The sequence below is a fragment of the Lotus japonicus genome, chromosome 6 (assembly GCF_012489685.1).
Source record: "Lotus japonicus ecotype B-129 chromosome 6, LjGifu_v1.2".
Classification (NCBI taxonomy): Eukaryota; Viridiplantae; Streptophyta; class Magnoliopsida; order Fabales; family Fabaceae; genus Lotus; species Lotus japonicus.
In genome coordinates this window covers 24,287,102-24,300,830 of record NC_080046.1, presented here as the reverse complement: position 1 = coordinate 24,300,830, position 13,729 = coordinate 24,287,102, and the positions used below count along the sequence as shown (strand labels likewise).

The window sequence follows — 13,729 nt, the reverse complement described above, 5'->3', positions numbered from 1 at the left end:
CAGACTGCTTTGTTATACATATGCAGTGGTAGAGACAAATGTAAAATACGCAGCAAAAACACAAAGAAATAACTCTCTTAGTGTCTCCTTCAAGCTTTTATACCAAATTTTTTCTTAGTTATTAAACAAAATTGAACACCAAGAGCGAGAATCATATTAGTTCAAATTAAAGTTTTTTCTTTGATTCTTCAATTTTCAAGATATACACAGAGAAAACAATTAGTAAAAGTTGCAAAGCTTCTTAAATCTTAATCTTGAAAGTATAAACCCTTTTCAAATCATATCATGTTTCTGTTTCACATTCCTATAATATTAACTTATTTTTATAAAGAAGTCAGTTTAAATGATAATACAAGATCACAAGAACATGTCTTCACTCAAATAACACATAATCCGAAATGCCAGTCATGGGACCTTTGCTATCTATTATCATTTTGAATCTATATGGAATAAAATGACAATTAAATTAATTGAGAAACTGGTAATTACCTCCTCTGCTATGTCAGTCAAATTGGTTCCGTACTCCTTTAAAGTTGGCATGTTATTGCTACTGCTTCCGGGGCCAACAGTAGCGACAACACTGGAGACTCAATATAGTTGTGACTTAGAAACTCCAAGGAGTAAGCCCAACTAATTCATCAAGTGCAGATAAAATATTACATTTGAATACACATCACCTGAAAATTAAAGAGTAGAAGTCAGAACACAAAAACCAGCCAAATTTCAAAATACTGTGTGCTTACCATTCAGAATCTATATGAAATAAAAAGGTTTTCATTTTACACAGTAAAAAAAATTGTCAGGCTCAAAGATTGAAATATACTGAAATAAATATAAAAAGTAACATCAACTTTACACAAACTAAAGAATGGAGAACCAACTTCTGAATAAGTTCCTCAGAACTTCTGAACGTCAGAGCTAGAATAGCTTGGGTCTTCAGAACCAACTTCTTACAGGTCTTCAGAACTTGAGTCTATCTGCTTCTGAATCGTTCCACTGGAACATCTAATCTTCAGAACTTCTGACTCTGGTTCTTCAGAGCCTCTTGAGAGCTTGTATCTTCAGAACTTCTGAGGGTTTTGCCACTGTTCAATACGAACATGGTAGGTTAAGAAACTCTCTTTTTAGTAACCCTTGATTCTTCTTCTTCTGAACGAATAGGCTTGGGTCAGATTCAGAACCTGTTTGTCACAACTTAAAAAGACAAACGTTAGGGTACCACAATTGTTCATCATCACAAACCTTAATTGTAATCATCAAAACATAGAGATGCAACTACTGATCAAACCTTGATCTTACAATCTCCCCCTTTTTGATGATGACAAAACAAGTATTTTGATGAACAATTTTTACACAATAAACTGAATACACAAGAGAGAAAAGATTAGAAGTTAAACTTATCCTTGTGTAACGGTTTGCATTAATCTTTCTGAATCTAGGACAGCACCTGATTCTGAGCTAGGGTCTCTCCCTGACTCCCCCTGAATCTATGACTTGATGAATTGGTGAAGAGTTTAGATTCGGAGTCTGGTTATGTGATCAGATTTTACGCTTGAATAGATGTATACTCATCAGAAGTGATAGTTCAGAACTTAGCGTATATCACATAATAGCATATAGTCTCGTCCAGATATAATTAGAATGAGGCGTCAAAATGTATTCCTTTTTGAGATGCTTGACAAAATCTATGTGCTATAAGTTTTTAATACTTATTCTCCTCTACTGGTTTTATATAGTATAAAAGTTTATCAAAAACCATTTTATGTGTACTCCCCCTTTTTGTCATAATCAAAAAGAGTGAAAAATCAACAATAACAATAACACGGAAAGCAAATAACAGACGTTATTATTAATGAACGCAGAAAGAGTACAAAGGCAAAAGAGGAATGAAGAGGACTAATCCTAAATACATAGGAAGGCTCTAGAGTCCTTCATGTAGAGAAGTTGAAGGTGCAGAGGACGTATGTCCTGATCAATTGAGGCTAACTGGGTAGCCAGGTCTTCCTTCAAAGCTTGATTCTCCTGGACAGCCTCTTGATCCGCGGCATGGTGATCTTCTTCATATTCCAGAAGCATGCAAATGCCTTGAAATTGATCTTCAACGTCCTTCCGACGAGCGATCAGACTGAGGAGATCATTCAGAACTTGTTGAAGGTTCTGAAGACAGTAAGTTTGATGAGGTGTGAGCCAACATTTCAGAAGATTCTCAATCTTCTCAATAGCTTGAGAGAACTGAGAAGAAGATAGATTTACGCTCCATGGAAAGACTTGGTCAAATACCATAGTCTTGAGGTCAGAAATTAACTCGACAGTGGTCATTTTTGAACAAGAAGATAAGGAATATTGAAGCGATTGATGGAGAGGTGAATTGCGGTGTGATGAAGAAGAAGGATTGCAGAGATTATAAGGAAGAAAAGTAACAGAAAAACATGCATAAAACTTAACAAAACATAAAGGCATGTGAGTTACTAAGAACGGTGCATTGAATCATAGATAAAGCAATTAACATAGTCAACATAAAATTAATGCAGTTAAGATAAATACATGCATGCAAGAAAAATGAGAGGAAATTCAAGGTTTGGAAGAGGAGGGAAGATTCTCAAGCAGGAGTTTCATCATATTTTCCATTCTGCGAGAAGATTCCTGAATCTGCCTGCTCTGTTCTATCTGAACAATCCCTTGCTGCTCAACCATCTGAAATAGTCTCTGCTGATCATCTTGAATGCGGTCAATTCTGGCAGCAAGAGTAGCAACTTCTGGAGCAGGAGCTGAGGGAGGAGCTTCTGGAGCTTGAGTATGAGTAGCAACTTCAGATTCTGAAAACATTGCAGTATCAACTTGAATTTGTTCTTGCTGCTCAACTTCATTAACAACAGCATCTTCCAGAATCACTATCCCTTCAGAACTTTCTTCTGCGGCCTCTTCTGATATTATCTCAGCATCATCTAAAGTACATTCAGAGATGACAGAATCTCTTGCAGCCACAGCTCTTCTCAAAGGTTCACAGACCTTATGCAGCACTCTCTGCCTTTGCTCATATGCTCTTTCAGATGCATTATGAATTCTAATGCGCTTTTCACTGTCCAGCTGCTTCTGAAAGTCATAACCTCTGTTCTCTGACCATCTTCCAAATGCAGACCATAGATTATCCACAAAGGAGGCATCAAACTGATTATCAGTTACCTGATATAACCATTGAAGTCTTCGGGTTGCCTCTTCAGAGAATTCCTGAATAAGCTGAATAAGATTCTGAGGTCTGAGGGAGGTTGCCAGAGTTAAGTCAGGCTGAGAAGTTTTGGCAGTATTTGAGCTTGAGGCATTTGAGCAATCAGGTCTGAGTTGTTCTGAGTGAGTGGAAGCAATCTCATGATCCTTCACTATCCCTGAGTGATCTGATTCAGCCATGTGCTCACCTTCTGAGATAGTGTCTGGCCTTTGCCTTGAGGTGACAGCCTTCTCAGGTGAAGTGAAACTCAGATCCTGTGAGTTGACTGCTGAGTAGTTGGACAAGGACACATAAGAAGTCTCAGCAGCATCTGGAATCTGATCTTCAAAATTGGAAGCAATTTGCTGAAGAGGCTTCACATTGAAGGGCGGTACAAGGATCTGAACATCATCATCATCCTCTTTTTCTGCCTCAGCAGGGATCTCACCAGTCTGGGTTATGAGGAGGGTGTGTGAAGTGGATGCAGGCTTGGGAGAGAACTGTTGAACTAAGGTTCTCAGAGTGGCCTCATGTTGAACAATACCTTGAATGAAGGAATTGAAAGGAGGTATTGGTTCAGTTGGGATGGATGTGGAAGAGGTGTAAATTGGAGTTGAAGGGATGGCTGTGGTAGCTGTTTGGATGGGAGATTTGGGAGCTTGAGGTTCAGCCTGTGTTTGAGGTTGTGTTTCAGGTTGAATAGGTTCTGTTTGGGTTGAGGTAGGCAGAGAGGTAGATATAGGCATAGGTTGCTCAGGTATAACTACTAAAGCAGAATCAGAGTTAATGCTTTCAGTAATTACCTTACTGGGGCTTCTGATGGGTGAGGTTCTGGTGAGACTTGTAGCCCTTGCTGGATCAGAAGTCCGTTTAGATCTTCTTTCCCTCTGTACTTCTGAAGTTGGTTCAGATGCTTGTTCTGCTGCTGTTTCCTTCTGCTGAAGTGGTCCCCTCAGAGGAAGCTTCCTTCTCTTCACTAGGGGAATAGCATCAGAATCAGTGGATTCTTCAGCATCTGAAGCTTCCCTTATACCTTGAATCACATTCTGGATGATCTCATGGTCATCCTGCTCATCTTCCTCTTCCTCAAGAATAATTTTGCGTCTCTTAGCCAGAGGCATGTCTTCATCTTCAGTCTCCTCACTTGAGGAGCCTTTCCATGTGTCTTCTGAGCTTTCAGAATCAGACATTTGTTGTTGTTGAGCTGAGGTTCTCTTCAGAGGCCTTTCAGGAGATGGTTCCCTGATGATCACAGTCTTGGAAGCAGCCTTCTTCTTTGCAGGTTCCTCTATCAGAATCCCTTTGCCCTTAGGATCTGAGGGCTTGCTGCTTGTTGCTCTCCTGGATTTCCTGGTAGCCAGCTTAGGAGGACTTTCAGGAAGAGTGTTAACAAATTCTGTAAGGGTGATTGGATCACCTTGTCTTCTGAGCATCCTGACATATTCCAGAATGCATGCTGGATTGTCCTTCTTGGACCAAATAGGAAAGTCATCAATGGGATAATCCCTCTGACGAACTTCATCAGAAGTGTCTTCTTTGGGAGCAACTTGAATTTTCTCAATGATCTGCATCTTCTTCAACTTTGTGCCATTGAGAGCATCACCAATTGTCATGGCCAGATCTTCGTGGAGTCCAAGATCTGATAGAGTCTTGACAAGCTTGTTTTGGACGAAGATGTCTGACAGCAGCCTTCCATACGGAATGTAGTAGATGAACCTCTTGTTCTCAGAACCAGTTGTGGTCCTTGATTTCTCAACACACTCCTTCAGGTAATTGAAGAGTAGGAATGGCAGACATATAAGCTCACCAGTTGAAATGTAGTACATGATTACCTTCTGAGTTGTATTCAGGTAATCAGTTCCTCCAGTTCTGGGGTGAATGCAGTGCATGCAGATCTTCTGCCAAATCTTCATCTCAGACTTCAAGTCCTTAATGTTGTACTTGGTTTTCTGGTAAGACCAGTTATCATAGAGCGCCTTGTTGACCACGGTCCTCATCCCAGCAACATTTGCTTCAACATTCTTGATCCTTTTTCCCTACTGAAACTCCATACCGAGCAGTTTTGCTATAGATTCTTCAGAGATCACAATTTTCTTGTCCAGTACATGGGAGACGACGTAGTAGTCGTTGCAGACTGCGTTCTTCCAAAACTCGACAACCAACTTGTAATAGATTGGACCACAGAGCCTGTTGAAGTACCCAGACCATCCTTGCAAATTGACTTGGTCCCTAATATCAAACCCATGTTGAGCAAGATTATCAAAATCAACTCTTGCTTCGCAGCACACACTCAGTTCTTCTACTTTCTTTGCACAGGTGACTACATTTGGTGCATTCAGAATCTTCTGTGCTTCCTCGAATCTTTGCTTCTCTTGATCTTTGGCAGTTTGTGTGGTAGAAGCAGAAACATTCGCCTTAGGTTTCCTCGATTTGCCCATGATTCTTAGAGATGGAGGTTTAGGGTTCAGAGAGAAGAGGAAATGTTGGAGGAAGGAATATGAATGAATGCAATGCACACGGATAGTTTCAAAACCGTAAGTGTAAGTGAGTGGGAGATCATGTGTGACAGTGCATATCGTGGGTTTAATGGTAACCGTTGACAGTTTTAAGAAATTAAAGGCAAAATCAACGGTTATAAAATAGATAGTCTGAAAATAGCATAGTAGAGGAGAGTAGGCATCATCATTATAGCAGATATACCACGCGACTCAAGGAACTATGTCACAAATGAAGTGACACGTGTATTGTTGTCTACCATAGAAGTTTAACCAGTGGGTTAAGTGCTTCTGATCGAGTAACTTCTGAAAGGGGTAACATCTGATGACTTCAGAGGTACCATGGTCAGAAGTTCTGAAGAAAACCTTACTCTGGACAAAAATCCATGTTCAGGTTTTCAAGAATAAATAAAAACCTATCTTCTGCTAACAAGATGAAGATAACAAGATACCAAATCCAATGAGAGAAGTTTGAAGAAAAATGTTCAACAAACTTAGTGCCAAATGGCCTATCCCTTCAACAGGTTAGACGTACCTATTTTTTTATTAAATGAAGTTGCTTCTTTAAGTTAACAACGAAACCAATGAATACATAATAAGTTCATCTTTAACATTTTACATATAATAAATTAAATAATCAGATACTTACATGTACAAATACCAAAACCCTATAAAAGAAGAAAACTACCCCACCTAATACCCCCTTGAAAATAGACTTAACAAAACATGCCTCATTAAAACCTTTCTAGGATAAAACCCCCTTGGGAAAACCTAGCAAGAAAAAAGAGTACCTATTTTGAAAAGTCAAGAGGAATTTTCAAGGGTGTTTACAAAGAAAACTAATACTCAACCCAAACCCAATTGGTAAGCCTTCCAAAATCAAGACCAAACCTTCCACCAAATTCTTAATACAAAATCTGTACCTCCAGGAAATAACCAGCAGAGGTAGACTTGTGAAAAAGGAACCAGGAAGCAAAAGCCATTCTAATGGGAGCTCACCAGTTTGCATCAATCAAAAAAACCAATATCCTCCACCAAAAGAGAGTGTTGCAACACCATCACTTAGAGTACAAAATACGGCCATCCATACTTCATTTTAGTTGAACAAATCTGTTATTTAACTGAGCAATACAAGAGCACGGCTACAAGATCCATTCAAGCAATGTACACCTAAAATCACTTACCATTTATGAGAATCCATGCCTTCCATTAAATGGTACATAGGAGACCTCCCCATCTGGAGATTCATTTGAAAATAAAATAACTACCATAAATATTGAGTTAACATAAATCATAAAATTACTATTTATCATAGTATTTGCTTAAAAATTGTCACTATCTAAACCTACCTTATACTAAATTTAAATAAGGGGACCAACATATATAATTAGCAATTGACTCATCTTCATACCTCAGCTTAAATTTTTGAATACTTCTTTGTAAACAACATTTTTTGTGTGCTCCAAAGGCGGAACCTCTGTCTGGTCAACATAATTTTTCAATCCATCCCTTGATTTCACACGCGACAACGCAACATATAGTTGACCATGGGAAAAAACAGGTCTCGGTAAAAAAAACCCCACTCGAGACAACGTCTGCCCTTGACTCTTATTAATTGTCATTGCAAAACAAACACACACCGGAAATTGCCTACGTTGAACTTTAACATGTAGACCACTATCAGAAGGAACAATAGTCATGCGTGGGATGTATGTTTTTGTGCCAGCTTTATTTCTATTTAGCACTTTCCCATAAATCAAATTTGGTCTAAGATCCAACACAATAAGCCGAGTTCCATTGCATAACCCAGCTGAAACATCAATATTTCTCATTAACATAATGGGCGTTCCAATTTTCAAACACAACCTATGATCAGGAAGTCCAGATCCCTTATTGCCGTTCAAAAACTCAATGGTTATCCAATTTGCATCAATGGCTACATCTTCATCAACTTTGACTACACTGTCTGAACTTAAATACACTTTTTCTTTGCCAGGTACTATTGAAAGCACAAACTGGTTCACACTATCAACAATATCCAAAGTGGGAGCAAGAATAGCTATATCAATAAAATATTCCTCATCAAAAAATTTCCTTTGAATATCAGGGTAGGTGGAATAAACTATACTTGACACAGCATCATCTTTAAAGGGAACCATCAAGTCATGTGGAATATCTAAATCACATTCACCATCATTGTAATCACCCAAATTACCATCACCAATATCAAGTATCCACTTGCTAAATTCAACCAATTTTTCACGATCATGTAAAGAATCATTCCCATGCAAACGCATATTCTCAGTAAGTTTTAAGACTTTGCAAAATTTCCATAGTCTTGATGAGTTAATAGTAGCCATTACAATTTCTTCCCTACTTGCTTTCGGGATAATAGGAAGAGTTTGTCTAAAATCTCCCCCTAAAACCACAACTTTTCCACCAAAGGGCTTTCCCCCACCATAAACATCCCCAACTTCCATTATATCACGCAAGGTTCTATCAACAGCCTCAAATGCCCACCTATTAACCATAGGTGCCTCATCCCATATAATTAAACTTGTATGTTTAAGCAACTCTGCCTTGTTACTACCCAGCCTAATATTACAACATGAATCCTCATTTAACACAAGTGGGATACTAAATAACGAATGTGCAGTCCTCCCACCAGGTAACAAAAGAGATGCTATACCACTGGATGCAACATTCAACACAATCTTCCGCTCAGATCTTAATCTATAACTTAGAGTTTTCCAAAGAAAAGTTTTTCCTGTACCACCTGAACCATAGACAAAATAAAATCCTCCATCTGATTTATTAACTGCATCAATAACCTCATCATACACTTTCCTTTGACCATTATTCAACTTCATCAAATGGTCATTATGTTTAACTGACATATCATCAATGTCAAATCTTAACTCGTTAAACAACATGACATTCTCAAACTGAGGGACTTCATCTGAAATAAGATACGGAATGCCAGGAAAATCCTTTAGTGTTTTCCCATTATTAACAAACATTTTTTCAAGCTCAACCAAACAAAGCGTCTTCAAAGTCTGATCATCCAAACGCAAAGCTAGATAAAATAAAACAATTTATATAAAGTCAAAATAACAATTACTTTAACAACCACAAAGAAATGACATGTACAAAACATAAATATATACATGTATATAAACAAATACATAAATAAATAAAAAATACATGGATTGCAAAGTAATTTCCTTCGCTTATAAAGAATTCCATCGGCTAACAACCTCCAAGTTTCCTCAAAAACTTTTCCTGGTGTGACAATTGAATTAGATAATAGCAACACCATAAACAACTTTCTAACAGACATACCACCTGACAATTCAGCACAATCAATTAATCCATCAATAAATTCTTTATCATCCTCTAATAATCCCAAGGCAGAACATGCTTCCTGAAAGCTCACTCGAACAACACCATCAACAGTTCTCAAATCGGCATAACTTGTGCATCCACATTGTAGATTTAACAATAAACGCAAATAATATACCTCCCCACACCCCAAAGGTATAAAATTCATTCTTCCAATGGAAAACCCTCTTTTGCGTGGTCGCCACTCTTTATCTTTAGGATGCCAAACAAATAACTGCGGATACTCAGCATATGTCAAATGCCTACCATGTTCATATATCATATTAGCAACCATCCACCCAGTAAACATTGTTTCAGACATCTGACCTCTTGAACGACCCTATCAATTGGTTCTTCATTACCATATAATACAACTTGTTTGTTGGGCATATGAAAAGGTAATCGCTGAACGGGAGGCCAATGATCATGAATACGAAATGAAAATGATCTCCAAGCAGCTTCACAAGCAGACAAATAACGACAATCATAATATTGTTGGATCTCATCAACCTCCGGCACATTTTGTCCTTCATTACATTCATTTTTCATTGAAACTGTAACCCGATCAACTCCTTTGTTGATATACTTAAATAAGTATTTGATGCAATTCGATTTGTTACAATATTCAATGTTAATGTGGGCTTGGTACTTCATCAACAATTTTGCATTATAAGGAACAACATACCCATTATCTAATTGAACATCACGTCTTTCAACAAAAACCCAGTGTTCCTCCTTCGATATGTCGGATAACCATCAATGTCAAATGAGGTCTTATCCACATATTTCTTAGGAAAAAATTTGGAACACCGACCATTTACCATGCACGGAGAATTTTTTCTACTACTTCCACATGGACCATGGACCATGAACATAGAAACAACTTCAAATAGTTTCGGGCTAGCAACTGGATCAGGTAACTCTGCACATATAACTGAATCAATTTTCTCTGGTGTTGTTAGCTTTGAACCAGGCGCTAACCAAATAAGTATATGGGCATGTGGAAGTCCCCTCTTTTGAAACTCAATGGTATACATTCCTATAAATAAATTAATCACCCATATAATATTTTTCAATATCTACATATATATATATATATATATATTATATTCAATTGAAATATTACTAACCAGCTGAGACTTTCCCAAAATATTGACCTTTCCTCAAATCACGCATTAACTGCTTCACTTTAATATGAAAAACCCGACACGAGATATCAGGGCGATCATAGGCATTCAAGCCTTTTTCAGAAACACACCTTTGAATTTCAAGCCACTTTGGGTTGCAAGTAACAGTTATAAAAAGATCTGGATATCCAACATGTTTGCAGATTGCCATTGCATCTTGACAATTGTTAAACATATATCTTCTTCCACCAGTAAATGATGAAGGTAGAACTATCCTTGTTCCAACTGATGCTGAATCGACATCACCTTTCTCCATAGCCTCCTCCAATCCAGATAAGAAGTCCCGACGTATTGTCTTTTGATTACCCTTGATATATGACAATCTTTGAGCCTCAATCATCGAATAACAATCCACAAGAAATTGTTGGAATAATCTTCTACTACGCAATATAACTGAATCCTCTCTCATTCTTTCATGAATTCTAAAAGAAATAAATTCTCTCAAAGATACTCGTACTCTCTTTTTAAAAACACGACCATCTCCATCTTGGCGAAACAAAATATCTTCTTTATATCCATCTTCTCCATTAGGAAAAAGCAAAGGATATTGCAACGGTAAAAATGAAGTGTGTGTCTCATGAATTCTTCTAAGAGTACCATCCATTGAACTAACAACTATGTCTCGACCACAATCAGTAGAATCAAAATCACCAACAATTAAACCAGCTACCTCATCCACAGAAGGTAAATTGTACACTCTTGGGTCTTTGGGTCTAGCCCTAAACAATCTTAGAGAAATCCTTAACAATGGGTTGATAGAAATGAAATCACTTACCTTTCGAAATGATTTCACCAAGACATTACACTCATCAACCATTGCCAAAAGATCTTCAATTAAGATTTGTTTAGCTTACAACTTCCATCCGAATCCTAAACAATAAAACAAAAATATTAATAACATTAAAACATAATATACAACATTCATAAGAAAAAATAGCATTTACGTACCTAAAGTGTGAACTTCGATTTGGATCTCATTCTGAGTATCATAAACATAAAGTTGGGCAAATTTAGGAGTCTCTCCCACATTTGGAAGCAAGCTACCAATACGATGATAATTTTGCCACTAATAACAAATTGTGGTGGACCGCCTCCGTCATTTAGACCACTTTCAATTTTTCCACCAAATGAAGTAAAAGCAAAAGCACTATTATAACTTCTTATATTTGCCAAGAATTCCCGACTACGAACATCATTTCCCATTATCAAATCCCATAATAAAGTCGGTGGCTTCCTGAAGAAAGGAACTAACACTTTTCCGTTTAGACAACACAGAGAAAAAATTGTGGGAATATTATTCTTTTTCTTTCTAACTCCTTCAGCATACCAATGCAAAGCCCCACAATACTGACACTCATACTTCATGTCTCCAATATCAGAATATTCTGCATTTAAATTCAATAACACTTACATGGAAAATTTTTCACAATCAACCTTTAATTACAAATTTATATCATAAAACAATAATTTACCCTCAAACTCATCTAAATTTTTACTGCAAGGCATATCATCTCGTTCACATCTTCACTATCTTCACTTTCATCACTTGATGAACAACCACTAAATGTTTGAACTTCATCTACAAATAGTTGCAATTATTATTATTTCATAAATACAAAGATAGAACAAAAAATATAATAAACATTATTCAAAAACCTCCATTAAAAAAAAGCAATTCTACTCTATTGATCAAAAAGTTAAGCGATATGCATAAAAATATTTACTTAAAAAAATAATTGATTTTATTTTAAGTGAATTTTTTGAATAAAATAATTTTTTATTTAAGTTTGTCAATAAGTTTTTTTTACAAAAGATGCAATTTAAAACCATTTGGAGATAAATATTTCAAATATAAATTAGGAGCAATATGGACCATTTAAATTTTTAAGAGTGTGTTTCATTATGTTCCACCATTTTCTAAAGAACAAAAATGTGATATTCCAAGAGCATTTAATTTTCTTCTCTTCTGCTCCATCATAAAAAAATAACAATCACAGAACTGAACTCAAATGTGACATTCCATTCACAAATGTCTACCAAACAATACTTTAAATTAAAATCAAAATCATGGTTGGAAAATGGAAATGAACTGTCCTAGACACCAAAAATTGGCCATAAAATTATTTAAATTATATACCCTGGCAGCTTATCATCTCTACTAATCCAATTATCCACACCAACATCACTCGCGCCATCTTCTTGTACTGGACTTTAAAAAGTATACCTTATATTAATTTCTTCAACTTCAGATTCATATCATATCATATGACACCTAAATAACCTCCATTGTAATATTTTATAATCCACAAAATCATCCCTTGGATTTAAACTACTAACTCAAAAACATTATCTTTATAATCCCACTTTTGATAATTCGTTCATTTGACAGTTAATATTACTTATCTTAAAAATTTCTAAAATCAAGTTATATATTTTTCACTCACTCAAAATTTCACATTATAAACCATTAGAAAAAAAATACCAGTATTAGTCGACACCGATGACGAGGAAAATATCCATAGCATCATAAAGAGTGTCATTAGCCAAACTTGAGGTAACCCTTGAGCACACTACCAAAAGATAAAAACTAATGTAAAAAAAACCTTCACAACAAAATAATCACTACTAATTAACATGCTAAGTTAATTAACTCAACTGAATTTCTCTTGGCGCATATATCTTTGGCCTCTCGGAAAACATTTCTTTTTGTTACCCCCTTGTTCTTTCTTCAGATAATGAGGGCACCGATCCCTGTCCAATACCTTACCAAAAAAAACACAAAGGATTAATAAGCTCAGCTCTTCTTCATATATTCATATCAAACACTTTTAATCATAATTCTTTCACACAATTGATATAGAAGGAACACATATTTACCTGTTGATTTGCTACTGGACGACATTACTCTTTTATATTTTCTAGGAACACCAGCCATGACAAAGCACCACAAATCTGCCCACACTAATTACCTAAAAATTTAACAAACATGATACTAATTAAATGAATATGCCAGAAAAAAAACCAATTGTTCCTCACTGGTTATACTTCAAGTCTTACCTATTCTCTTGGACAACAAATCTAAGGTAGAGAGCTTAGAAAATAAGGGCAATAAACAAAACACAATGATCACCTAGCTTACATGCTCTTCACAAATGAAATTTTACAACCTACTTGTACTATATTTATACTGAAAATGTGTTTTTTTGCCTCCGCGGGTGTTAAAGGTATTACCTCTATAGCAAACTAAATCCAATATACTTAGAGTCACTTTTTCATGAAAATGATTCTTCCCAAAAAAGTAACCAATTCATTACAAAAGTCAATACTTCTCTAGTACACAATTTTTTTAAAATTTTAATGCGTTACACTTTTTACATGATAAAACAACTCTTCATCCTTATATTTTGTCATCGTACCAATATAGCTTCTAGAACAAACATAAGCTAAAAAAACTTTTCCAC

General features: G+C 36.2%; 1 protein-coding gene across 1 annotated transcript; it reads right to left on the bottom strand.

The window, feature by feature from the left end:
• Window positions 1-7,112: 7,112 nt before the first annotated feature.
• On the bottom strand, window positions 7,113-11,085 carry LOC130725142 (uncharacterized). Its single transcript, XM_057576395.1, has 6 exons — window positions 10,212-11,085; window positions 9,903-10,120; window positions 9,409-9,816; window positions 9,221-9,316; window positions 9,043-9,124; window positions 7,113-8,776 (listed from the first exon to the last, which is right to left on the bottom strand). Exons 1-6 carry the CDS (start codon window positions 11,083-11,085, stop codon window positions 7,113-7,115), a joined length of 3,342 nt encoding a protein of 1,113 aa, XP_057432378.1.
• Window positions 11,086-13,729: the final 2,644 nt, after the last annotated feature.